At 43.7% G+C, this 26,738-nt stretch overlaps 8 protein-coding genes across 8 annotated transcripts; 4 read left to right on the forward strand and 4 right to left on the reverse strand.

Annotated features, from left to right (window-relative positions):
- Window positions 1-3,753: 3,753 nt before the first annotated feature.
- SAMD00019534_004800 (hypothetical protein) lies at window positions 3,754-4,932 on the forward strand (the record flags this gene model as incomplete). Its single annotated transcript, XM_012903913.1, has 3 exons — window positions 3,754-4,058; window positions 4,127-4,439; window positions 4,501-4,932. Coding segments are annotated over 3 exons (1,050 nt in total), but the record flags the coding sequence as incomplete, so codon positions are not given.
- A 127-nt stretch (window positions 4,933-5,059) lies between these two features.
- Window positions 5,060-8,623, reverse strand: SAMD00019534_004810 (hypothetical protein; the record flags this gene model as incomplete). Its single annotated transcript, XM_012903914.1, has 8 exons — window positions 5,060-5,103; window positions 5,189-5,413; window positions 5,476-6,011; window positions 6,085-6,349; window positions 6,431-7,206; window positions 7,274-7,677; window positions 7,750-8,471; window positions 8,536-8,623. 8 exons carry the CDS (start codon window positions 8,621-8,623, stop codon window positions 5,060-5,062), a joined length of 3,060 nt encoding a protein of 1,019 aa, XP_012759368.1.
- A 901-nt stretch (window positions 8,624-9,524) lies between these two features.
- On the forward strand, window positions 9,525-10,355 carry SAMD00019534_004820 (hypothetical protein; the record flags this gene model as incomplete). The annotated part of the gene is made up of 1 exon (XM_012903915.1): window positions 9,525-10,355. One exon carries the CDS (start codon window positions 9,525-9,527, stop codon window positions 10,353-10,355), a length of 831 nt encoding a protein of 276 aa, XP_012759369.1.
- A 1,731-nt stretch (window positions 10,356-12,086) lies between these two features.
- On the forward strand, window positions 12,087-13,683 carry SAMD00019534_004830 (hypothetical protein; the record flags this gene model as incomplete). Its single annotated transcript, XM_012903916.1, has 5 exons — window positions 12,087-12,260; window positions 12,342-12,758; window positions 12,827-12,833; window positions 12,921-13,562; window positions 13,628-13,683. The coding sequence occupies 5 exons, from the start codon at window positions 12,087-12,089 to the stop codon at window positions 13,681-13,683; spliced, it is 1,296 nt and encodes a 431-aa protein (XP_012759370.1).
- Window positions 13,684-14,133: 450 nt separating this feature from the next.
- SAMD00019534_004840 (hypothetical protein) lies at window positions 14,134-15,377 on the reverse strand (the record flags this gene model as incomplete). The annotated part of the gene is made up of 3 exons (XM_012903917.1): window positions 14,134-14,737; window positions 14,813-15,132; window positions 15,231-15,377. 3 exons carry the CDS (start codon window positions 15,375-15,377, stop codon window positions 14,134-14,136), a joined length of 1,071 nt encoding a protein of 356 aa, XP_012759371.1.
- Window positions 15,378-16,674: 1,297 nt separating this feature from the next.
- SAMD00019534_004850 (hypothetical protein) lies at window positions 16,675-19,582 on the reverse strand (the record flags this gene model as incomplete). The annotated part of the gene is made up of 3 exons (XM_012903918.1): window positions 16,675-17,580; window positions 17,662-19,384; window positions 19,461-19,582. The coding sequence occupies 3 exons, from the start codon at window positions 19,580-19,582 to the stop codon at window positions 16,675-16,677; spliced, it is 2,751 nt and encodes a 916-aa protein (XP_012759372.1).
- A 398-nt stretch (window positions 19,583-19,980) lies between these two features.
- SAMD00019534_004860 (hypothetical protein) lies at window positions 19,981-21,096 on the reverse strand (the record flags this gene model as incomplete). Its single annotated transcript, XM_012903919.1, has 1 exon — window positions 19,981-21,096. One exon carries the CDS (start codon window positions 21,094-21,096, stop codon window positions 19,981-19,983), a length of 1,116 nt encoding a protein of 371 aa, XP_012759373.1.
- A 1,010-nt stretch (window positions 21,097-22,106) lies between these two features.
- Window positions 22,107-26,690, forward strand: SAMD00019534_004870 (hypothetical protein; the record flags this gene model as incomplete). Its single annotated transcript, XM_012903920.1, has 3 exons — window positions 22,107-22,256; window positions 22,328-22,971; window positions 23,045-26,690. The coding sequence occupies 3 exons, from the start codon at window positions 22,107-22,109 to the stop codon at window positions 26,688-26,690; spliced, it is 4,440 nt and encodes a 1,479-aa protein (XP_012759374.1).
- Between the last annotated feature and the right edge of the window lie 48 nt (window positions 26,691-26,738).

The following is a 26,738-nucleotide window of genomic DNA, read 5'->3' on the forward strand; positions in this document are numbered from 1 at the left end:
CCAATGTGATGAGTCCAACCACTAATTTGAAACCACAACCCCTAACCAACACCAACCACAACATGAACAACACCACACATCACAAAAATAAATAAGTTATCATCAAAGATCATCATGCATTTCTGCATGTCTAATGTCTGTGCGATATAAATGTTTCCATCTAGGATTGCCTCATTCAGTATAGAATTACAATCCAAAGTGCTTTGATATCGCTTGTAGAATATGTCGAATGTATCATTGTCCAGATCTTGGGCAACGACACAACTGGGATGTTCAAGGTATAGGCCACGTTTGATCTTGTCACGTAATAGTCCAAAATGTCCATTCTTTACAATATCACTACAAACAGTCCATTGTTCATATTTGAGCTTGTTCCAACTAATGTTAAGCCATCTTGACAACGACACGTTGTTGACAGTACTGATCACTGCTCTGCGAAATTGATCATTGTGTATCTTTTGGACTTCTGACCAAATAGACCTCATCAACAATCTATTTCTGAATACAAACATTATAATATTAGTTGTCATTGTTGTCATTGAGGTTGTATTATAATATTTTATATATTTGATTGTTGATTGAAGCCTTTGAAAATGATTGATTGATGACTACCACCTGATTTAAATAATGATCATTTTAAACTATTTGTGTGTGAGTGAACAATCTAGATTTGTTAATTCATTAATTCAATACATTATTTATTCTTGGTCACCTTTAAAGGTTGATGGTCATCATCGAGCTGCTCAATATCGTTGCTCTCTCCTCGTCCTCTCTTCTTGTTCTTTCCATTTCTATCAGTGTATTGTTTGAATATTGATTGAATGAGTGGATTTGACTTGTAGTTGGGACATCTTGATACACCTTTAAGTTGGAAGGTGGCACCAATATCCAACATATATTGTAACATCATAACATTATTACTCATTACCAAATCAACTGTATAGATTGGTAGTACCCAACACTTGATTCCAACTCTGTCCTCTTCACAAACATGTTTGAGTATGCAATCCAATGTTGGCCTGGGATCCTTATATGTGCACCTTCGATCATCGACGATGACTTTCTTCATTATCTGATAGAAACCATCACGATTTGCATCTCGATTGGACTCGTAATAGGGGATATTGAGAGGCTCCATACCAAGTAAGATGGCCAGTTGTTCCGTGTTGCCTTTCATTATTGCAGTTCGATGGATATATTCAAAATCGCCAGTGATCAATGATCGATGATTGTTGTATAGATGAGTGATGAGATGTGTCTGATTCGAATTGATCGCCTCACCAATACATTTGGAAATACCATGTAACATTGATAATACATCTTTGCCAGATTGTGATGATTTTGTGTTAAGTTGTTGTACATACTCGATGGCCAGTTCAACCAGCTTAATATCTCCATTACAACCAATTCGTTGAAAGAATGAATATGATTTAGAGGTGTGATGATCCATCAGCCATCTGAACATGTAGTGGTCCGGACGACCAGCCATAGCGAGATCAAACAATTGATCACCATCAAATTGTTTGAGTCCATATATGCGTTGGACAATATCGTGTTGACCAAGCTTCACAGAAAGTTTGAGCTGACATTGGTGATTGATCAGTGATGGTGTCTTCTCGAGAACATACTCCACGTGTTTGATATCGATAAACAATGGAGTGAACTTGATGATCTTGTTCGAGTCGGACAAGAAGAATTCGAGCATCTCAGTCGAACTCGCGAATAACCATGGTCTATGCGTATTTTCAAACATGATATTGTGTTCGTTGAGCATTATGAGCACCTCCAGCTTGAGTGATCGTTTATGTGCTGACATGAACACGGGGTGTAGTGCACCATTGCAAAGGTCAACGAATAAAGGACGAAGTTCTGGTTTGGATGCCATAAATTGAATGAGTAACTTGGCTTGAGCCAGTGAGCCATGCTCGACTATACTGGAGATCAATGAGAATGATCTAAAATGATGAATCGATGCCAATAAAGGAATGAGTGCCAGATCGCCAGTTGATATGTATTCATTCAATATATGAATGATAAGTTTGTCCGCAACATAGTCCTTCGTCGGATCTATAAATAGTAGGATCTTGATGATGTCCATTAGGTACTTGTCATCTTGAATTTCTTTCAATAATAATATGTCCTGATTGTTGTCATAGCCAATAATTCTTCTGGCATCATCCTTGGACTTGGTGAGTGCGTCAGTGGCATGTTGGTCAGTGATTGGTTTCCGATTGATGAACTTGTATTTGAACATTTGTTCAAAGTGTGTCACGTGTTGGTCCACAGGCAAATTGGGGAGAAGGAGTAGTATATCGTTCAGGCCTGAATATCTATGATACTCCAATTGATCGACGATGAGGTCTGGCAATAAGTGATCTATGAGCTTTTGGTCGCCAGTCATAAGGATGTAGTACTTGTAGGTTGGTATGAGTGAGCGGGCCATCTCGGAGACATGAGCTGGGACTGATAATGAAGTTGATGGCAGTAGTCCGTTCACAAGTCTGATCAGTTCGCTGGAGTGAGGCCCGATGATCGACTTGATAAATTCTAATTGATTGATTGATGATACAACGCATGGGTTCTCCAATAGGAATTTGATCATATGGACACTCTTTGATTCAATGGCTGCACGTTGTATTGATTGATGATGGATCTTTAACTTGACAGGAAAAGTCTGATTGATCAATGTCTGTGTGATATGAATGTTTCCACTTTTGATTGCCCATTCAAGTACCACAGGATTTGTGAAACTTGTTTGATAATGAGTGTAGAACATGTCGAAAGTATCATTGTCCATGTTATGGGTCAATATTTCGTTAATTGCCCAACTATCTAGATGCTCGAGGTATTGGCCACGTTTGATCTTGTCACGCAATAGTCCATAGTGTCCATTCTTTACAATAGCTTTACAATCAGTCCAATGTCCATATTTGAGTTTGTTCAAACTAATTGAGAGCCAATCATATGAGTGACTATGGTTGGCACTACTGATCACTGCTCTACGATATTGATCATCATGTATCTTGTAGATCTCTGAGAAAATAGTCCTCATCAGCATTCTATTTTTGAATACAGACATAACACTATTTGTTATTGTTGTATCGCTCATCTTGGTATATATATTACTATGTTGATATTACTATGTTGAACTAATTTTAAGTGAGATATCTCACTATTAACAATGAGCATTGCAAGTTGAATCGCAACTTCTTTGAAATATAGGTTTGCCTCATTTTGAAACTCACTGAAGCCTTGGAATTAGAAACATTGATTGGTTCCAGTATTGATGGTGTTGAGTTCATCAATCTATATGACACACACCAGCCTTTACTAGAAACTACAGTGTGAATTGATGATAAACACAACATGCTAGTGATCACTCCACACCACACCACACCACACCACATCATCAATCACACACCCAACATGGATTTAATAACCATACTAGTACAACAAGTTAGAAGTTGTAGTATGTATCTCTTTTAAAAGTGCGTTGATTGAGTGTACACTTATATGTGTAAGAAAGTGTGATTGTTGATGGAGTGAGGTCGGGGTTGAGTATTGAGGAAGGAGTATGATTGATTGGAGTTGATGATGATGATGATGATAATGTGGAAGGATGGACTGGACAGGAGAGGACAGGACAATCAATAAGTCATTCATTAACTACTTGTCCATCATTATTTTATTATTATTAATATTATAATATAAGTTGTAAATAAATAAATAAATATTTATATAGGATTAGAAAGAATGAAGATAAATAATAATATAATAATAACTATAATAATTTACTTATCTATTTATTTATTTGATTATGGATTGGCAGCATCCAATCAATGTACACCTCTAACTTGTATGGAGTTGGGTGAGACCTGTGCATTGACAGGTCAAACATGTCGCACCGGTTATTACTGCAACTCTGCTTTGGACATGCCTACCTGTTTCCCTACCAACGCCGAGCTGGAAGATTGTAAAACAGACCCATACTGTGACAATGGTCTTGTATGTCTTACTGCCGACACTGATCAATATTGTTCAAACTCTGGATATCTTGGGTATGTGTAATTGAGTACTCAATCATTTAATCGATCAATCATACTAACTTACTTCCTCAACCAATCAGTGCTAATGAGTCATGTATCCTACCAAATGAGTGCGCAAGAGGACTGAGCTGTGTGAATGGTACTTGCTCGAGGACTCCTCAAGATTGTATGGAGTATACTTGCCCCGCTGGCAAGTTCTGTGGATCAAACAAAGCTTGTGTACCTTATCTCAAGGATGGTGATTCTTGTACAAAGTCCACTTTGTGTATGATTGGATCATTTTGTTCATTCACTGGCACTGGTACCGAAGGAGTATGCACAGCCGCCTTCAGCAAAGGTGAAGGAGAGTCATGCAACAATGACAAGTCTTGTGATATCGGTGCGAACCTTGGTGTAAGTACTTACCTCATCCATTCATTCATTGACATCATACTAACTTGTGAACTACCTGCAGTGCAAGAATGGAGTGTGCACATTGTATAACCCAACGGCAGACAACCAGGTGTTCTGTTTGGATGATAGTGCTTGCTTCAATGGTATTGAAGAGTGTATATGTACCAATGTGACCAATGGTGAGGGCAAGTGCCAGAAGATGTTGGAGCCCGGTGCTATCTGTGGCCAAGCCTACAAGGATCACCAAGCTTGTCTACAGAGCTCTGGATGTCCTATTCATATCCAGAATCCCAGCAGCCAGACCTCCTGCCAGATGAAGGCATGCACCAAGACTCTGTGCAAATACCAAGCTGCATGTCTACGCCAGGAGTTCTCATGTGCCATTGTCCTCCCAGGTGATGCCTGTCAACCCAACGATGCCAGCCATGTTGTCTCCACCAAGTCAATGTTACCTATACTACTTCTTTCTCTTATCGCAACCATCAATCTTATTTAAACATCCATCTATCCATCCATCAATCACTTACACGTCAATAAACAAACAGCATCTTCATCAATATGTATGTACAACATGTGTCTCTCTCTCTAGCTGTGAGGGAGAGTGAAGTCATTTATGATGTTTATAACATGATCGATCCTTTGAATCCAGCCTCTGTCTCTTCGTCTAGATAATGTGATGGGGATGGGACGGAAGATAGTTAGATGGCACTGGAGTGGCGAGTCGCTCACTCAATCAATCAATATCTTACCCATGAAGAAACCATCCAGGTCGTCCGATTGCTTCATCACTATGGCTTGCTTGGGAACCAATCCGTAGGATGACAACAGGTTCATATCCTTATTCAAAGCCGTACCATTGTTAATATACAATTGCTGTTGGAATGTCGGAACCATCGTAATCGTGCAAATCAGTAACTTAAGCTGCTCCACCGTATATGTATTGTCCACAGGTGATATCTCCATTCGTTTGTATGCTGGTCAGGTAATACGTGTCAGTCAATCAATGGGTCATTCAATCAACCTGTGATGTACATACTTCTCTTAGTGATTGGAGGGTACTTGTAATACTTCTCATCCTTCTCGTTGTCTTTGTCTTTGATGATGTGAAGGTAGAGTGTCTCTTGCTCGAATGCCACTTGCTTTTGTTGGAACTGCTCATCCTTGGCCTTGTGACAGTCTGCACATTGTGGCGTGTCGACCTCTCCATTCGCAATGGCGATCTCCACACCAACACCTTGATCCTTGCCAACCAACCCATAAATATCGACCAATATCCTCCAGACAGTGGCCGGCACAACGTTGAATGGTATGGCTTGAGTGGGTGTATCAGCCAGTAAGAACTGACTCTGAAGGTCCACCTTTAGCTTTGCCAAGTCCTCGATATGGTAGGCCAGCATAGCATGATCGCAGAGCAATGAGCTGTTGTCCAGTTGTCCAGGATGCACAGAGTTCTCCTCCTCATTGATATACTTCCACCATGTATCCAGCCATCCATTTGCCACCAAGTAATGTTGTCCACTTCCAAAGTTAGACTTGTATTGTCCATTCTTGAGCATCGCTACCAGCTCCCTCCTGAGTATGAGTGAGTACAAGCATGAGTATGAGTGAGGATGAGCATGAGAATGAGCCAGAATTTGGAACTTACAGTTTGGACCTCTCACTTTTGATGCGACCAGTCACTTGCTGTCTGAGTATGTCCTCCTCCAAGCACTTGGGGCATTCCTCGCATTCGTCAGTCTTGAGATCCTTCAGCTGGCGAAGTGAGTTGGACTTGATATGTTGCCACAGCTCCTCCCCAACAATCTTTCTCTCGCCATCATATATGCCCAACTGATCATGATCACACAATATATCCACCAATGCACCCTTCTCCATCAATGATTGTTCATCACAGTTCTTCTTTGACCATTCTATATCCATGTTTGATCAATGGATGTTAGTGATGACGTCTCATACCTCCACTCCATCACTTCATCATTCATCAGACTTACCTTTGAACCATTGTTTGGATATGTAGTAGCCTTGCTTGCGACCTTTGACCGCACGGTCATTGGCTAATAGTTGCTCTTTGAGTGATGTGCCATCGGACTTGTCCTTGGTCGTGCTGAGCAGACTGAATAGACAGGTCTTGCAGTAACTGTCGTTGGATAATTTCGGCGAGCCCTTGTGCATGTCGTACAGGATGTCCCAGAACTCCTTGCTCACACGCTTCATACTCGTCAGCTTGTTGGGATCGAGCGAGGCATGCTCACACAGCAGACTTGAGTTGTCGATGGGTCCATTCTCAAGGCCACCAATCCAGTTTGCCAGCCACTCACTCTCGATCCAATAGTAAGGCTTGGCCAATACATCATTCTTCTTCTTCTTCTCATCCTCGTCCACATCCACATCCTCCACCTGCTCCTGCTCCTGCTCCTCCTTGAACTGCATGATTGGTTCAAGATTACGCACGATGTCCTTCCTCTGTCTCCATTTCTCAACGGCCACGTCTATAGACTTCTGGAACTCCTCCACATCTTTGATGAATGATTGCTCTGATTCTGTGAACTCCTCCAACACAGTTTGATTGTGTGGTGCCAGTGGAGACTGTTGTTGATACACAGTCCTATTCTTCTTTGAGTATATCAACATATATGCGCTATGTGAAGTGACCGTTCCCTCCTTAATATCCTTTGCCTTCCTCTTCTCGCCCAATTGATCCTTTCCAATTCTCTCGTTAGGTATCTTTGTGATGTCCTCATCGTCAAACTCCCACCACTCTCCAGTACTGTCGCATGGTAAGTGTCAGGTAAGTGAATGTGATCGATCAAATGGATGCTTCCTGGATGGCTTACACTTCATTCTTGATATGCGCCACATAATGTCCACTGGAGACCACAACACCTTTGTGCATTAGGATTGCAGTCAGCTCGTAGAGTGTATCAGATGTTTGATCAATGTCCACATCGACATCCATTGCCGCTGCTTCATCCTTGCCACTGGTAGTAGAGGATGATGTTGATGTGTAGGGAGCCAACTCCAACTCGAGTGGGAATATATAAGGATCGCTCAACTTCTTCTTCTTTGATGTCTCGCGATCAAACACATATCTCGTCAACAGCATGTTGAAGTGCAGCGGCAGCTTTGTGAGTTGTGTCGATCTCTGGAACTCCTGATTCTTCATACAATGTCTACACTGAAAGCTCAGTGTCTCCTTGGCCACATAGTCGTCCAATGATTGCTTCAATGTCTTCATGTTCTGTATGAATGGGAAGGGGGCGGGTGAGTATGGAATAGTTCCACTGATTGATCAGTCGACATAACAACATACATCAGTTCGTAGTGATACGTCGTAGAATGTACTTGATACTGAGGAGCTCTTCTTGCAGCCAGTGCAGTAGGAGACGTGTTGGTATTGGCCTTGGTAGAGTTGGTCGATCAGGTGATGGTCAAGACGTGAGGATAACAGTCCAATGAACAAGTTGAAGAACTCCAGTGGGTCCTGTTGAAGATCGCTAGCAATCTGAAGACAATGAACGAGTGGCGATGGGTCCACGACCTTCCTAGCCGACTGTTGCATGCAATAGAAGAGTGATTGTAACTGATGAAGGAAGCCTGTCTTGTCATTGCCATTGCCGTTGCCATTTCCATTGCCGTTGCCATTACCATTACCATTGCTATCAGCCTTGACATGGTCATCTGGTTTGATATCGATCACAACTTCATTTGCTCCATTGTTTGATTGATGATCGGGCTGAGGCTGAGGTTGATGTGCTGGCAACTTCAACTTGAATGATAGTATCTGTCGACGAAAGTGTGTGTTCATGAAGAGTACTTGAAGTACACTATTGAGGTAACATGTAGCGCCTAGATTGCGCAGACCCATTGGTGTATTGTCAACTCTCTTTGCATGTCTAAGTATATCCTTGTGATGCAGTCTCATTATAGTAGTCTTTACATAATCCTCATCCTCCTCATCCTCAATCCCAACTTCATTCTGTCCCATATTATGTAAACAATCTGGATTGTCAATGCAGTTTGCAGTTGGTCTCCCTGATCATAGTGTGTATATGTTGGTTAATGGTCATTCATTCAATCAATCATGCATGATACATACTCTTTGTACATTCAATATTGATACGGAATGATGCTTGTAACATTGGTTGAAGTTGATCATTTGAGAGTGTACCATCCTTCAAGGACATCAGGTCATCTATATCTACAGTCTTTACACATTGTTGTATATCTTTAAGCTTCCTTTTTGCTGCTGCTGCTGATTTTGAAGTCATCTTGTATGTATGTATGTATGAATGAGTATATGTGTATATATAATCTCTATTCAAAGTGTGAAGTGAATGAAGATCCAAGAGTGAGGGAGCTCTAAATTAAAAGTTGGAAATTCAAACTTCCAATCATTCAATCATACAAAGATGGAGATAATAAGTATCACTTTACAAAGATATATTATAAGTTATTTGGATAGGATTGATATATGTTGTTTATTGTTAACATCAAAGTCATTATATCAATTAAGAACTAATCTCATAAAGATATACCAATGCAACTGTGATCCAACCTTTATCCAAAATGGCCTGTCCATCTTCCATTCATGTCCCAATAATGAAAGTATGTTATGTTATAACATTGACCAATCAATGATAAATCATTCACTCTAATCAATCAATCAATCATTCACTCCAATCAATCACTCAAGGGTTGATCGCTAAACATGCTGGACAATACTCTATTTATGAGAATGATCAAACAGAATTGGTCGTAAGGTTCGCAAGAAACTTTACTGGTTTGATATCAAATGTGAAGTTCCCTGATGGATTGATCATTGATCATATTACATTGCCACCATTCTATATATATCCATTGGTGCCAGGTGATATACCATCAACAGTCAAGGTGTTGCGTGGAAACTTTCGAGATCCTCTAACCATTGGTGTAATCCCATCATCCGTCACATCATTATATATTCGCGACTATTACTATGAACTGGCTGCCAAGACCCTGCCAACCTCACTCAAACTACTATCGCTTGGCAAAGAATACCAACATCCAATACATCCTGGAACACTTCCCGACTCACTCACCGTTCTGATGACGGGTGGCATGAATGCCATCGTCCCAGGTGCATTGCCAGCGTCACTGAAAGTGCTGATACTTGAAGATGCTTTCAATCAACCTCTGATGGCGGGCACTCTACCTTCATCACTCACGAAGCTCGATCTCAATTATAACTTCCAACATGAAATCCCTGCCTCGGGTGATCTCCCATCCGGCCTGCTCAGACTCTCATTCGGTCATCTCTATAACGCGCCATTGATGCCTGGTGTGCTGCCCCCGACGCTCATCAGGCTGAAGTTAGGGGCATGCTTCAATCGTGAGATACGAGTGGGTCTGCTCCCATCATCGCTTCAATCACTCAAGTTTGGATTCAACTTCAATCAGCACCTACCACCTGGTTGTCTGCCTCAATCACTCAAACATCTGACACTTGGTTGGGAATATATTCAGCTGATTACCGAGGACTCATTGCCAGCATCACTGACATCTCTATGCTGTTGCAATAGATTGTTGATGCGTCATATCACACCAAACACATTCAAGCATTGTCATATACATACTGTTAGTATAATGGACAATGGCACATCAACGTCAATAGTAATACCAGATAGTATAATGTTCAACGAACATATAAGTACACTCAAGGTGTTCCGACCATTATCAGAACGAATACTTCTTAATCAATACCTAAATACCTTTCATGCTCCCAATGTCAAGGCTGCAACAACTCTCATGATATATCCAATCAACAACAAGAATATCGATACAAGAATCATCCGACGTCTTGACTCATCACATTATCTTGTCTTGAAGCGTGAAAAATTCCACATCGGAAAGTTGACCAATAAACGCATCAACTCTTAAACTCGAGTTTGGTTTGCCATGTCAACAAACTAGCACAATCAAAAGTTCTAAACATGATCAGTTGTAAATAACTTTGTCAACAAGTATTCAATCAAATATGGAGATAATTAGTATTCCTTTACAAAGATATATTTTTAGCTACTTGGATAGTAGTATTGATATATGTTGTTTATTATTAACATCAAAGTCATTATATCGATCAAGAAACAAACTCATAAGGCCTTGTCACTGCAATTGTTATCCCGTATTCATTCCAAATGGCATAGACATCTTCCACACATGCCCCAGAGAGAGTAAGCTATGTTACTATCATTCACTCTAATCACTCTAATCACTCTAATCACTCTAATCAATCAATCAACAAAGGGTTGGTCGCTAAACAAGATGGTCAATACACTATTTATGAGTGTGACCAATCAGATTTCGATCTAAGGTTCTCAAATAACTTTAGAGGTTTGATGTCAAGTGTGAATCTCCCTCATGGATTCATAATTAGTCAGTTGACATTGCCACCATCCTATCCTTATCCATTGGTGCCAGGTGATATACCATCAACAGTCAAGGTGTTGCGAGGAAGTATACAACGACCTATAAAGATTGGTGTAATTCCATCATCCGTCACAGAATTATATTCACGACCACTACCATGAACTGTCAGCCGAGACCCTACCAAAATCACTCAAAGTACTATCGCTTGACTATGCATACCAACATCAACTTCAGCCTGGAACTCTTCCAGACTCACTCACCACACTGATCATGGGTTTCAGGCCAGGTACCTTCGTTCCAGGTGCATTGCCCACATCCCTGAAGGAACTTAGGATTGGAAATATGTCCAATATAGATGACACTCTACCGCTCTTAATGGCGAGCACGCTGCCACCATCACTCTTGGGTGGGCTCCCAACCACCCTGATCAGACTGACATTCGGTTCCCTCTTTAATGCGCCATTGATGCCTGGTGTGCTGCCCCATTCGCTCATCAGGCTGAAGTTTGGATCACATTATAAAGTGAAAATACCTATCGGTGTACTCCCATCAACGCTTCAATCACTCAAGTTTGGATTGTCCTTCAATTGTCACTTTCCACCCGGTTGTCTGCCTCAATCACTCAAACATCTGACACTTGGTTGCAACTATAAGAAACTGATTTCGGCAGACTCGCTGCCAGCATCACTTACATCACTATGCTGTGTCAATAGATGGTTGGAGGATCATAGAACTACAAACACATTTAAACATTGTCATATACATACTGTTTGTTTAATGGACAATAGCCTTACACCGTCACCAGTTATACCAGATCATACAATGTTCAACGAACATATAAGAACACTCAAGGTGTTCCAACCACTATCAGAACGATTACTACTTTATGAATTCCTAAAGCCTGCCAAGGCACCAAATGTCAAGGCAGCAACTCTCGTGATATACCCAGCCAAAGACAAGAGTATCGAACCAAGTACCATCCGACGTATCGACTCTCTATACTATTATCTTGTCATCAACAATAGAAACCAAACCAACATTCGAAGAAGGTTGCCAATCACCTCTTGAGTGAGTTGGTGACATGTCCAAACAAACTCCCAAAAGTTGGATATTTATTCGAAATGAGTGTTTGTTGTGAGGCGCGATGAACCTCAAACTTCCATTGATCAGATGACTTGTCTTCATTGAATCATTCATATAATCTAATTACAGATAGATATACACATACATACATAATAAAGGATGTCAAACGCAGCTTCACTTGTTAGATATGTTTGGTCATGGTTGAATGATAACACATGGCAGGAATACACAAAGCAACAATGTGAACAGTTTGATGAAGCATTGGCAAAGAAACAAACAGAGATCAATGTTGATAAAGATAGATACATAGACGTTTCACTATCATTCAATGATGTATGTACTACGAGTAGTAGTAGTAATCATCAATCAAATCATAGACTGGACTAACATAGAATCAATCAATCAATCAATCAGATTGTTACCAACTTCAATAACGTGAAGGATCCAAACTTGATTGGAATACAAAGGAGATATGATGATAAAATGAAGAGACGTGCTGTTAGGAGAGAGGCTGTGTCTGTGGATTATCTCAAGGGCGTTAAGTTCTGCTTCATGGATTCACAGATTGTTGACAGTAAGAAGAAGAAGTCAAAGGAGTTGAAGTCGATCCAAGACAACATCACCGGAATGCAAGGATCAGTCACCACCACCTTGGACTCAAAGGTCCAATACCTGATCGTCATGCCAAACGAAATCAAAAGCACTGATGCCGCAGCATTCAACAACGTGCTCGCCAGTGCTGCCGCATGTGGTACCATCGCCATCGAATCCACCTTTGTCAACAGCTGTATCTCTGCCAAGAAGAAGGTTGACCATGCTTCATTCGTTGTCGTAAGTATACTTACATCACATCCAAGCTCATCCATCCATGTTACTAACACACTCCATCACATCAACAGAGCAAGAGTAATTACATCCATCATTCAATCAAACACAGCTTGACACCTTAGCTCATTGTACTTACTCCAACCCATATCCACTCATTCATTTTAGAAACTGTTCCTGTAGTGGCTGCCACCACTTCTACTGCTGCTGCTGCTGCGGCCACGACTACCACGGCTACAGCGGTTGCTGCTGACTCTCAATACTTTTTGGCTGGAAGCGAGTGGACTGGCATTTGTGGCTCTGGATCAGACCAATATGTTATGAACCTCAATCTGGCAACAATTGATAAAGCCGGCGAGATCAATGGAACTCTGAATTGGCCAACGCTGAGCCAAGCAGTGACCAAGTTCAAGGGCACACTGAAGGATCACAAGATCACCTTTGAGGAGTACGAGCTGGTCTCGGGCGACCCTGACGAGATTGAGCTGCCCAACAAGTACACAGCAACCATCTTCCTGGACAAGATCTCGGGTGGCGTCGACGAGTCCAAGTTTGAGCTCAAGTTAGCCAAATCACCATCAGTCGATCTATTGCGACCACTCACCAACTACAAGGGATCAGTCACACAGTATGACCAGTTCAAGCTCAAGGTGACCAAGCGCGAGGACAACCAGTTGGAGGGAACAATCGAATGGCCACACTACAAGGCCAACTGTACTTTTAAGGGTGTCATCGAGAAGGAGACCATCGTAGTCAAGGACTACTCCGAGGGCAAGGTTCTCGGACCAGAGATCAAAGCACCTTTCACAAGTAAGTGGAGATTGTGGACACCATAAATGTACGCGCGTGCGACTAACCATCCCCTTCCTCTCCAGTCACCACCATCCAGGACAAGAACAATGTCAGTATGAAGATTACTGTTGCCAATTGATTGAGCACGCCATCAATTAAAGATAGAGACGATGACGATATCGATAATGAATGTTAAAGTCTTACGAGGTTCTTTTATTGTATAAGTACATGGAAGTGAGACTGGAAGGTTGGCTTGGTTGGTTGTTTGGCTATGGAATAAGAAAAAATATTGATTGATTGAATGATTGGATTGAAGATGATTGATTGATTGATTGATTGGACCTCCATGAGGCCCAGGCATTCCCTTCTAGGTGCATGCCTAGAGATAGGAGTCTTGGTGGATAGAGGAGGGTGGAGGTGAAGTGAATTCAATCTGTGTCATTGATGGATGACTGAGAGAGTCGATGGATGGACGTTGATGTGATGTGATGTGATGCGATGACGTTAAAGTGGAAGTGGAAGTGATGGGGAGTTGCTGCTATTCGTTGCTTAATGGTGATGGAGATGATGATGGATGATGATGAGCATTTTAAATGGTCATACCAGCCTGGTCCAGGGTGATGTTGAGCACGATGTCCTTGACACTGTTAAAGACGTGGGCAATGTTGGAGGTGTTGGTGGCACAGGTCAGATGTGGATAGATCAGCTTCTTGGGGTTCTCGTTCTGGGTCAGGAATTGATGCTTGATGTAGTCGCTGCAGGCCTCGTACGTGGATGGACCCTGGTACTCCTTGAAGCACTGGGTCAGTGGCGACTTGGTGATCTTCTCGGCGAACAGGTCGCTCTTGTTCAAGAAGAGGATCATGGCTGTGTCGGCGAACCACTTGGTGTTGCAGATCTCCTTGAACAGCTTGAGCGACTCTTGCATACGGTTGGTGGTGTCGTCCTCGTACAGCTTGAGGTCATACTCGCTCAGTGCCACACAGAAGATGACGGCGGTCACCTCCTGGAAGCAGTGCATCCACTTCTTACGCTCTGAACGCTGTCCACCGACGTCGACCATTCTGAACTGCGATCCACCAACCTCAAACTGTGTCTCAATGATACCTGTCGTCTTGGTACGTGAACGCAACACATCAGACTCTGATGGAAGGTACTCTGGCTTTGATATCCTTTCAATGGCATCAAAGTAACTTGAAGTGAAGTGAAGTGAGTGAGTGAGATGTTGTGATCACCACCATGATTGATTGATTGATTGATATACATACTATGCAGCAGAGTCATTCAATTGGAATTCGGATGATCGTGAGAAGGCAGTCTGGATGCCTGGATCGGACCACAACTGCTTGATGTCCTTGGCCAACTCTGGAGTGAGGACACCGTTGAAGTGATCGCCCAAGTCATTTGAAATTCTAGAGGCAGCCTCTTTGTTGTTCTCGCTGATGCCAATCCTGAGCTCCTCAGCGGCATTGACCAACACTCTCATTGAACCAACAGTGTTGTTATAAATGATTGTCTTGTAAGATCCTCTCTCCTCCTCTGTAAAACCATTCAAATGAAGAATCTTCATCTGCTTTGCGATGGTACTCTGTTTAAGATTGATTGATTGTTTGATTGATTGTTAGTTAGTCATGTGACTGACAATCCCTCTTGAGCATCGATCAATGAATGAAGTGATATACATACCTTTCCGGACTCACCAGCGCCCAACAACAACAACTTTATCTCTCCCTCGAGCTTGACTCTGTCGTGCTTCAACAGATGGTTGATAGCATGGTTGGCCTTGATCTCATCGGCTGTTCCCAATTCTTGCTTTCCACAAATGTTTCCCATGATTTACTTTATCTATATTGGTATTATTTTAATCTATATATATATCTCCTGACTCTATCTGTCTGTCTGTCTATCTTTGAGTCTGTGTAACTATCTGCTGTCTACCCTGTCTGTGTTATGTTATAATGTTAATGTTAATGTTATGTAGTGGTAGTAGTAGTAGTAATAGTAATGTTGACTATGTATGTATGTATATATCTATCTAACTATCACTTGATCACTGTATATCTATGTCCTGTATGTCTTGGGCCAATGCTGTCTCAATCGCTGAAGCCATTTTGTTGCCCTTTCTCACACACCAACAAACAAACCAACACAAATACACACATCGCGGGTAAAATTAATAAAAAGAAACTGATTTTAAAATCATCAAAAAAACCGTCATAGTCATGATGGGTGAGGGCCAATCACTCAATGTGTGTGTTTGACAGACGGACTGGTGATGTCAGTTGGGGGGTGAGGGGTATGCTTTGACCCTACCCACATCCAATCACCAGCTGCAGTAAACATTAAGTGTGATTGATTGTATGACCCATCACCAACATTGGTGTGACTCTGGTGAGATTTGAGTTGAGGGATAGCGTGGCTGATTGATTGAAGTAGGGCAGGGTGGGGTGGAAGAAGGGTAGGTAGGACAGTCCAACCCAATGAATGGATTGCCCTTCCGAACAAAGATATCTTATTTTTTTGTCGGTTTCCTTCTTCTTTTTCATTGATTGTATTGTACATGTGCAATGATGAATATTCGATATGACATTGTGTTGTTTGATTGATCATACTCGTTAAACGTTTGATTAATTGGATTAATTAAAGGTGTTTGTTATGATTAAGTATTTGGATTTAGATTGAAGGATAATGAATTGAATGAATGGATTTCGTGATGATGGTGATTGTTGATCTCAACCCAGGACAACCCTTGTCGTTCATTCTCAATTCTTGTTTGTATTGAGAACACAAGCCGCTCATTCTGGCCCACATCCATCCCCAATCCTGGTCTCAAAAAGTCTTTGATCGAATCATGAATATCTAATTAAAATTTATTATTTATCGGGCTCTACAAATACGAAAGTGCAAAGAAATGGTCTGGTCCTTCTCAAACAATGACGCCAACATTGTTGTTATAAACACAACACATATGTTGTGGTACTTCTCGGGTCTTGAGTGTCAGCGTCCAGTCTAGTCTATAGTCCAGTCGACTTGGGGTAGTTTGAGGGATGGTATTATGTACATGATTTATCTTGTCTTTGCATTGTTCTCGCTTCGCTTCTTGAATGACTGACTGACTAAGTACTCCTACTTATTGTGGCTTGTAGACCTTCTTGCTCATACAAACATCGTTTGGCAGTGTTACGATGATTGAGTTGTCTCTGTTGAACTTAAACTGATCGGCAACGATCTCAGTGTTGAACTCTTGAATCTGGTAGATGTCCAAGACGTTCTGTTTGATCTTTCTAAAGTTCCAGGTGATTAGGAAGCGGCCCGACGACGTAACAATCGACGTCTCGGCCTGTTCACCCGGCGCAATGTTGAATTTGGCGGGCGTGAATGACACGCGGCCACCGATCCTCCTCAGATCGGCTGGCTTGAGGTGCAGACGCTTGGGGATGGGCTTCCTGTCGCCCAGGCGCTGGTCAAAGCCGTTCACGCCGTCCTTGGTCTCGACGGGCACTATCAGCAGGTACTGCTGGCAGGTCGCCACGACCCACTTGCCGTCCACGGTGGTGTCGACGCCCAGGATAGGGTCACCAATGCCTGGCAGCGTGGTTTTGGATCGTAGCAGCTTGCCCTGTGGGTCGTTGGCGGTGGCCGATACCTTGTTGGTATCGAACTGGTTCTTGCCAAACAGCTTGATCTCACCCTTGTTGGTGGCCAGCGCAATGTGGCCGTGACCAGACACGGCACCACAGGTGTTGAGTGAGCGCGGCTTGGAGCCACCCGAGAACTTCTGGGTGACCTTGTTCTTGTTCTGGCGGGGGTCCACAAGGAACAGGTTGTTGCCATTCATACCAATGAATGAGTCCACATTCTGAGTCTCATCAAACTTGTGCTGGGGAAGGATAGACTCTGCCAACGACTGTTGATTGTTCCAGTTCAAGTCCCATTCCTGGACCACATCCGGGCGATGCAAATCCATCTTGAACACCTTCTTCTTGTCTCCCGGGTTGAGCATGAGCAATGATGTGTCCTGGTTTTGGAGCATCAGCTGTTGGTTGTATAATTGAGTGAGTTGTGTTAGTCATGTCGGGGAAACATCATCATCCAATGTGTGATGAACATAACATACCTTCTTTGGAGAGAATGTGGCACCATTCTTGTCCTTGATGCCCTTGATGATTGAGTTGAATTGGACATCGTTCTCGCCAGTGTTGAAGACGCCAATGTTGGAGCCACGGACGACGAATGATCTGTCTTTGTAGCCAACGAGCAGCTCACTGTTTCTTGGTCCCTTGTCATCGTACTTGACACTCTGTACCTCGTCCACCTCTTCCTCCTCGTCCTCTTCATCCTCATCCGTCTCATCTTCATCCTCGCTCTCAACCTGCTGTACTGGTTGTCTTGGCTGTTGTTGTGGCTTGACCGGTGTCTTTGTTGAGATATATCTCTGCTCGACCTCATCATCGCTGTCATCCTCCTCTTCCTCCTCATCTTCGTCCTCCTCATCCAAGACAATTGGTTTCCTCGAGTCATTCACTCTCCTTTGTCTTATAACCTCGTCATCATCCTGCTTGGTAGCTCTTGTCGATGTTGTTGTTGTTGGTGCTTTGACAAATCTTCCAGGCTGTTCGACCTCTTCCTCGCTGACTTCCTCTGAGATGGATTCTTCGACATCCACTGACTCCTCTTCCTCTTCCTCTTCATCCTCCTCCTCCTCGTCCTCAAGGATCGATCCCTGCAACTTCCTCAATTGAGCCTCTTCATCGTCGGTGAACTTTGATGAGATGGTCACATCGGCAAAGTCTTCAAGATCCTTGTTGGTGAATCCATCGTCAGTGTCAAACATAATGTTGGGGTCCTCATAGTCGTCGGTCATTGCATTGGACAGGTAGGACACCTCGTCCTTCTTGCCCTTGAACTTGATCTGGTGCATGGCCTCGTAGTGCAGCTTGGTGAACATCTCGCGGAACTCCTCGTACTCCTCGGGTGAATCGAAACGCACACTCCATCTGGTGAGCACCTCGCTGGCAACGTTGGAATACCAGATGAATGAGATCTGCTCGCCGTAGAAGTGCGGGTTCATATCGGGTCCGATCTTTTGGGCAATGACCGTGCTCTCGTCGGGCATCACAACGTAGAGTGTGTGCTCGATTGGCGAGTCGCCCGTGGTGTTGAGAAGGACAAACATGTTGGCATCCTGCAGATTGAACGTGTTGTTGTGCTCCAGGTAGAGCGAGCAGTGGCTGCGCAGTCTACTGGCGCCCTTTGGCGCGGGAAGTTTTCCGACCATCATCTTGGGCGCGGGCGGCTCAGGCTGGAGGACCTGCGTTGGGTAGAGCGAGGGAGCTGGCGCCGCCTCCTCTGCTGGAGGTGGTGCGTTGACCGGGGCCACAGAATTGCGAGGCTGAATCGTCTGCACATTGGTCTGGATCGAGACTGTCTCAGTCTTGGTGTGGCGACACATGGTCTGGATGTCGTATATGGGGGCGGTGGTATGATGTTGCTGGTGCTTGGCTTCAAACAGACATTGGCACAGCAGTAGCTCCAGACGGTCTGCATCCTCCTCGCTGTTCTCGTTGCTCTCGAGCTCGAATAGGAATCGTGTCTGGGTTCCACGCCAGCTGAATGCAATGCCGCCGTTTGGTCCGTCCTCGCGATTGAGGTCGATGCCACCTGCCGTCATTGGGAATTCAAAACTATTTGATTGTTGGTCCTCTGACTCATCCCCATCCTCATCCTCATTCCTATCCTCCTGTTCAACAGCATCCTCATCGACAACCTTTGTTATACGAATGTAATAACTATAGTTTGTTTGTGGCTTCTTAACAATTGATAGTTCACAATCTATGAACCTGTTGGGTTGAATACATGTATGTAGGTTATGTTAGTTATTCATTCACTCATTGATTCGTTGGTTGAGTGACTTACAAACATGCCCATTGTCCACGAGAGAAATGATAGAAGTATCCAGAGAACTCGGCGATTGATGTAGACCTGGATTCTGCGCCTGGATAAAAGTAACTTGACAATCTCTTTATGAATCCTGACATTGTTGGCCTTTTGTTGGTTGATTAACTACCTGGTCAATGGTCAATGTTCAGTTTGCAAATGTCGATGTCAACAATATTAGATGATGTTCAAAAATGTAATAAAATGATATATTGAATATATATATTTATAATAATATATGTGATAGGATATATATGTGTATACGTATGTGTGGATGTTGAATGAATGAATGAGTGAATGAAGTAAAGTGAGTGAAGTGAAGTGAAGTGTTGAGAAGACGTCAAAGGAGTCGAGTTTGGTTGTGGGATTGTGTGTGAGTGTGTGTTCGCGCCTCTTTTTGAATTACAATAATCGGGATGTTCACGTGTCTCACAAGGACACATGACTCGATGTCCTTGTTATATATAAATATATATATATTATGTTTGTATTTGTATTGTTATACAACAACAACATTTGTAATCATATAAGTCTTGTAATAGTTCAATATAGAATCGCGAAGTAATCTTGCAAAGAGTAATCTATTCTCTTCGGTCTGACGCCATTTGATACCAATCTCCACTTGAATACAATTGATACCAAAGGGCGAGGATGAATAGTTCTGTACGGTGAAGCCTCCATTGAACTTTGGATGCTCCTGGAATGCGTTGAGGACGGTTCGGCCACGGGGCGTCGGTACCACGTCGGCCGTCTGGCTGGCATCAACCTCAAGAGGCACGCGAGTTGGGAATGTCGGCACGCCATTCGCATGCAGATAGCCAAGTACACTGTTGGGACCATTGATTGATTGTATGCCAGACTCTTTGAGCATTGGCTGCACGGTCGTGAGGTCCTTGGTGCCGCGCAATATGTGTCCAACCAGGTCTGACTGGCCGTGCATGTCCAGCAACAGTACACGACTGGCCTTGCCATCGCACAGTGCTGTGGCCCTCTTTACAAAGCTGGCAATGGTGTCGTGATAACGGTTGTAGTGTGGTACCATACGCGGGTCCTCGTAGGCTCTGGAATGTTCACGGTTCATGTCACAAATCTCGCGATTGATCTTTGAGTAGATGACGAATGGTCTTGCCAATGTTGGATCGAAGCTGAATGCAGACAGATCCAAAGGGTATGTACTGTTGGCGCAGCAACAGCATCTTTCATTCTTTGTTGTTGTTGTTGGTTCATTCTTATCATTGCCTACTTTGCAACATGATGGAGTTTCCGTGTTGGTTGTGGTCGTGGTTGTTGTCGCGGTAGTTGTGCCACAACAATCATCGCCATCATCATTGGCATCATTGACCTGTGTTGTGGTGCTGCCACAACAGTCATCTCCATCATCATCACCAACATCATCAGGTGTAGTCGTGGACTTTACTTGAACATCTGACTTGTTATTGTTGTTGGCGTTGTTCAGGTCTGAACAACATGAAGGTGGACAACAACATTGACTGCAATTGAAACATTGTAGCATGAGAACAGCCATTATATTGGTATAGTCATCCTTGTCCAACACGCCCTTCTTCCTTGTCTCCACTCCATTAATCCGCAGCCAGCCACTATGAGGGAATGTCATACTGTTTGTTCACTCAAGTATCAGTAATCCATCCATTCATCCATCCATCCACTGCATCCATGCATTCATTCAATCAATCATTCATTGATACATACACAATAGGTATGTTACCCTCTTGATAGAATATATGTTCATCATCGTAGTATTCAACTTTGTTGTTATTGTTGTTGTTATTCTCCATTATTATCTGTGTTGGTTCTATATCTCTTGATCAATAAGGTAGGCAGTTGAATGAGATCAATCTTGAGGTCGACCACATCTTGGGCACTTCAGATCTGAAGTGTTGTGTTTTCGAATCGAACCCAAGCATCGATTCCATTCTTCTTCCTTCCTTCCCCACACAACATTAATAAGTTTAGTTTAGTTTATCTTTTTGATTGATTTGATTTGATGATGATGATGATTGGAATGTATGTTATCCCGCGCACTTCTCCCAGATCTAGTCTTTCAACCAGCCGAGACAAGCATATAAAGAATAGCGATAAGTCTTACTTTGTACATGGCCGCATGCCTACACTGTAACATAGAACAGATAGGGATGGACGATTTTTGTCGAATCGTCTACAAAGGGTTTTTTTCCTTTTCGAAACTCTAACAAAACGAACGAAACTTACCCTTACTTCTTTCCTTTTAATTCTTTATTTATGGGATAAATCACTTTTTTTAACATAAATTATTATTTGTTATTTATAGTAGTAGTTATAACTGTACAATGTCATAAGTTAAATTATTAGTAGTATTGATTGTAATACTTTGTTTGGAGTTGAATTGAGACGATGTTCAAAAAAACTCTTCATAGCAAAGGGGGTACCCTTCATTTTTGGTGAACTTACTTGTTGTGTACAAATAATCATTCAATCAATTAATCAGTTGTATATACAGTAATGAATACTGCTACTAAACATGTATCGACTGTAGTTGCAGCAACAACAACAACAACAACAACAGCAGCAGTACAACCTCAAACTCAAACACAATCAACAAACACAACAACTCCGACTTCAAATGTCATGTCAGGTGACACAAATCAAGGGGTAACATCTGCAGACAATGAGTTCAAATCACTATTGTTGTTGATACTTCAATCAAAGATACAATTGTCATTGGTTGTACAATGGATATCATCAACCAAGACACCAAAGTATTCGTCATCCAATGATGTAAGTTATCAATCATCTTGACCCTGACTCGACTCGACTTGACTCACTCACTCAATCAATCAATATATAAGTATACATCTATAAGGGAGTTGAATCAGAGATCACCAGTATCATTTGCACAGTACTATATAGAGGAGTTAAAGACATTGTTCAATGCATTGATGTTTAAACATTCAACTCCACTGGGGAGTGGGCAGTTGACTGCCACGCCAACTTTAACAGTGCCCACCGCCACAACACCAAGTAGTAATGACTTTCCTCCATTGTCCGCGCCAATACAACATCGCAAGTCAGCATCATCTTCAAATAATAATCAACAACAACAACAAGGTGGACAACATGTGGATGCCAAGAGTGATGCCTGGCAGACGATCCAAAAGGATCAATCAGACCAGGTGGATGCGGCAGTAGAGATATACTGCTCAATAATGTTTAACAGATTATATACGAGCACGATGCTCACAGAGTTCAACTTCCTACTGATGATCTTGTCGGCAATACAACGAATCACTGGCACTGGCGGTGGTAGTGGCTGTGGTGGCAGCGGCCAACACTCAAAGGCTTCGATGGTGGCCACTCTATCCACACTTGACCAATCACTCTTTCCATCTGTGGCATGGGCACTTCACTTTTGTCTCCGAGCGCTAAACAATCTACAACCACTACTCGTCCTGCTTCATCCCAAGCTACTGTTACAGTTATCTGATAACAAGATGTAAGCTATAGTCGTAATAGAATGAGTCCTTGGAGTGCACTCACTAACTCATTCAATCAATCAATCAATATAGAGTTGAACAATACGATCAACACTTGTCTCAATCACTCAAGGCAAGTGCGAATAGGGTCATGGAGGAGAACAAACAATCATTGAGCGCAAGGAAGAAGTCATCAAGAATGATCTCACCGTTCAGGACTCAAGGCGAGACCGATCCATATCAGAAGATGTTCAGAAAGACTGAGGACCCCAATCGCCAGAAGTGTCTGGATGAGTTCCATGACTTGATCAGAGTGTTCCAGGCAACGCCAGGCTCCATCAGTACTGGTGGAGCAACAACGACAACATCATCATCCATTGATATGCTCTCATCACGTGTGGATAAGTTCTTCAATCAATTACTCAATCGTAAGAATATTTGGTGGTTCTGTGACTTCTTCATTGATCAGTATCAACAGTGCTGCCAGCTGGACATTGATGAGCAACAACAACAGCAGCAACAGCATTACACTCCATCCGAGCTCGCCACCTCTGGCACCAACAAAGAGCAATCACCATGGAATCAAGAGAGGATGATGTTACTTCAGAAGCGTATGGAGCAAGGTGGAGCCATCCATCTCTCGCCCTCGCCATCACCCTCGCCCTCACTTGGGGGCGGTAATAGTACAATCAATAAGCAAGGCAACACAACGAGCGCAACAACAACTTCGACGACAAGTAAACCAAACACAGCCACTCCTACACCAACGAGTGGAAAGCAGAAGAAAACGATAATACCATTGAATCAACTTCATTTGGTGTATCAACCTACGACGGCGACAACGACGACGACAAAGCCAGCAGCAACAGCAGAGACACAACAACCTCAACCATCACATCCAGCAATGCATCGTAATCATGATCAGCAACATAGGTATCAAGGCAGGCATCACTATGGTGGTGGTGGACATCAGAGTGGCGGTGGACAACAGAGTAGTAGCAGCAGCGCACCCAGCCACAGCCATCAGACCTCACCAAACACATTCGCCCGTCTCCTTTCATTCTTCAACATTAAGGAACAGTTCTTTGCCAACTTCATCCTGGCGCACAATGACTTCCAATTCTACCACCACTTGCAGGCCAGCCTTGTGGACAAGTTCAACACACTCCAGACCTGCCAATGCAGCAACGTCAACCACAATCACGGCGACTACCACGATCGCATCAGTCATCTCCAAAGCCTGGTGCGCCTCATGACCCTGCTGCACCTTCTGCCCACCGAGACGTACCACAAGAGCTCGTCATGGCAGTCACCATCATTCGCAGACATCAGCACGCGATGCAATGCACTTCCGCCACCCGTTGACTGGCGCACACTGCTCCTGAACAGCATGACGTCCGAGACCATGGTGGTGGGCATCCCCTGTGTCGTCCAGTTCCTCAAGATGGCGGACAATGTCACGCGTGAGACCCCGCTCTTCCAGGAGCTCACGAACATCCTCAAGAACATCTACAATCTGCCCAGCGTCATTCCTACGCCCGGCAACCATTCATCATTCAACTACACATCATTGTTCATCCTGTTGGAGCTCGAGCGATACTTTGAGCTCGCCAACACTTCGGCACTGGTCTACACACACGTCTCGTTGCCATTCGCAGGTAGTGGTCTGGTCACTACATCACCCTCGCCATCATCAACGCCACGCACACCAACCACTCCATCAAAGGCTGCACAGTCGGCCACCACACCCACCAAGTCCAAGCCATCGGGCGGACAGCCAGCAGCCGACCTCAACCCAACGATTGGATATTCGATGCTCTGGGCCGACAGCAACAACATCACGTTAATGTTGAACGACTTGTTTGTGACGCTGCGCGATGCCGCCACTACACACAGCGGGGGCGATCGCAACTTGCAAAGCCAATCGGACTTGTCATCCAACCCAGCATCCATCTCACCCTCGAAGCATCTGATTAGGAAGAAGGGCAATCAGACAATCAAAAAGATCGCGCCCATCACAGCTTCGTCACAGGCCACCTCCTCAGAGTACGTCAGCGAGAGCAAGCTGCAGAACCAGTTGGAGTACTGGTTCTTTTGGTCACATCCAGACATTGCTCGATTATCCAATCTACTACAAGACACACTACTGCCCTTCTTTAGTGAGGTCATATTCAACCTTGCCGTGCCCATCACCATCAAGCTATCAAACGCGTACATTGAAGAGCTTCGACCACACTCTGCATCATCATCGCCCTCAAAGAGTCCACAAAAGAACAACAGCAACAATCAGGACAACGTGTTCCAGCTCATGGACAGTGGAAATCAGAAGCTGCAAGAGCTCATTCAGACATTGTATCAACGCCTCAAAGTGGCCGCGTTGAAGGAGATAGACACATACTGCAAGGACAACATAAAGACCCTGGTGATGATGTTGGCACCCATGAGCATTGATGACTCGGTGCTCAGCGTGGCCACGTCAATGATATCGGCACACTTGCTCAGGGGTGCCGAGGACGTTAGTCTAAGCCTGGCACAGCAACGTGCGAGGATCTTGGCGATTGAGATCACGTCCAAGAAGCAGACGGTATCGATGACCAAGTCGTCACTGCAGCTGCTCAACATATCATTGGCCGACGTCGTCAAGAACAAGGAGCACAGATACACTATCACCAGCGTCACAAGCAATCATCTCAAGGTTCTGGATGAGCGCACCGACCTCAGGACCCTTTGCACTCAGCTCGAGGCCATCCACGATCAATTGGCACAGGTGTTTGCCAGCGAGGACAATGTCGAGCAGTTGCTCACGTCCGAGGAGGACAGGACCAAGCTGACCAACGATATCTCCATCCTCATTGTCAAGTCCACTGCACTGTTGGAGCATCACGCGGCCAAGGGCGACACGACCGACATCCAATCCATCCTATCCACACTTTTCCGTGTGGTACTTTCAGTGTTCACTGACCTCCTAGTCATTGAGAACTTCTACGAGGCCCAAAGACACATGGAAAATGACACCAACAACAACAGTGGAAACAGCGGCAACAGTAACGACCTCATTGTAACAGTCACAAGTGACATCAAGGTCAAGCAGACTCGACCCCTATACATCAATCATTCAATCAACATACATCTGCGCAGCAGTATCGTCCAGTTCATCAAGCGATTGGTTGGCATACAGACCAGCTTTAAGCAACTGATACCAACACATCTGTTGTCACCGCTGCGTATCTTTGGCCTGGTGCGCCAGACGAACAATCAATCACTGGCATGGATGCACTGCTACAACTGGATCTTCCTCACGCTGCTACAAGATGGTATAATTGACTGCACGTCGATCGAAGGCAGCTGGAACAATCTGTTTGATCGATGTTTCACGTTTTCGGCCGAAGGCGACACCTCGCTCACGGGACTCATCGACCCAGCTATCTACGCAGAGAGCAAGAGCAATCCCATCATCAACGGACTCCAGGTGTTGCCGTCCCTGCTTCAGGTGATCTGCCAGTTTGTCCAGAGCTATCATAATCATTTCCAGAGTCTGCCAGCGCCATCACCGCCCGCCACAGTCGCCTATGAGTACAGCAAGAGGGACTTTTATCTGTGTCTTGACCTGTTCCAACAGCGACTGGACAATCTCAAGAGCAAAGAGCATTTCAAGGCACTGTCCGAGCAGGGCACTCCATTGGCCGATCAATCAATCACCTTCATAACATCGCAACTGTCATCCATATTCAAGAAGTAATTGAGTGAAAGTAAAGTAAACAAGTACCTTCATGTCCATTATAATGAA

This window comes from Acytostelium subglobosum (assembly GCF_000787575.1).
Source record: "Acytostelium subglobosum LB1 DNA, scaffold: scaffold1, whole genome shotgun sequence".
Taxonomy (NCBI): Eukaryota; Evosea; class Eumycetozoa; order Acytosteliales; family Acytosteliaceae; genus Acytostelium; species Acytostelium subglobosum.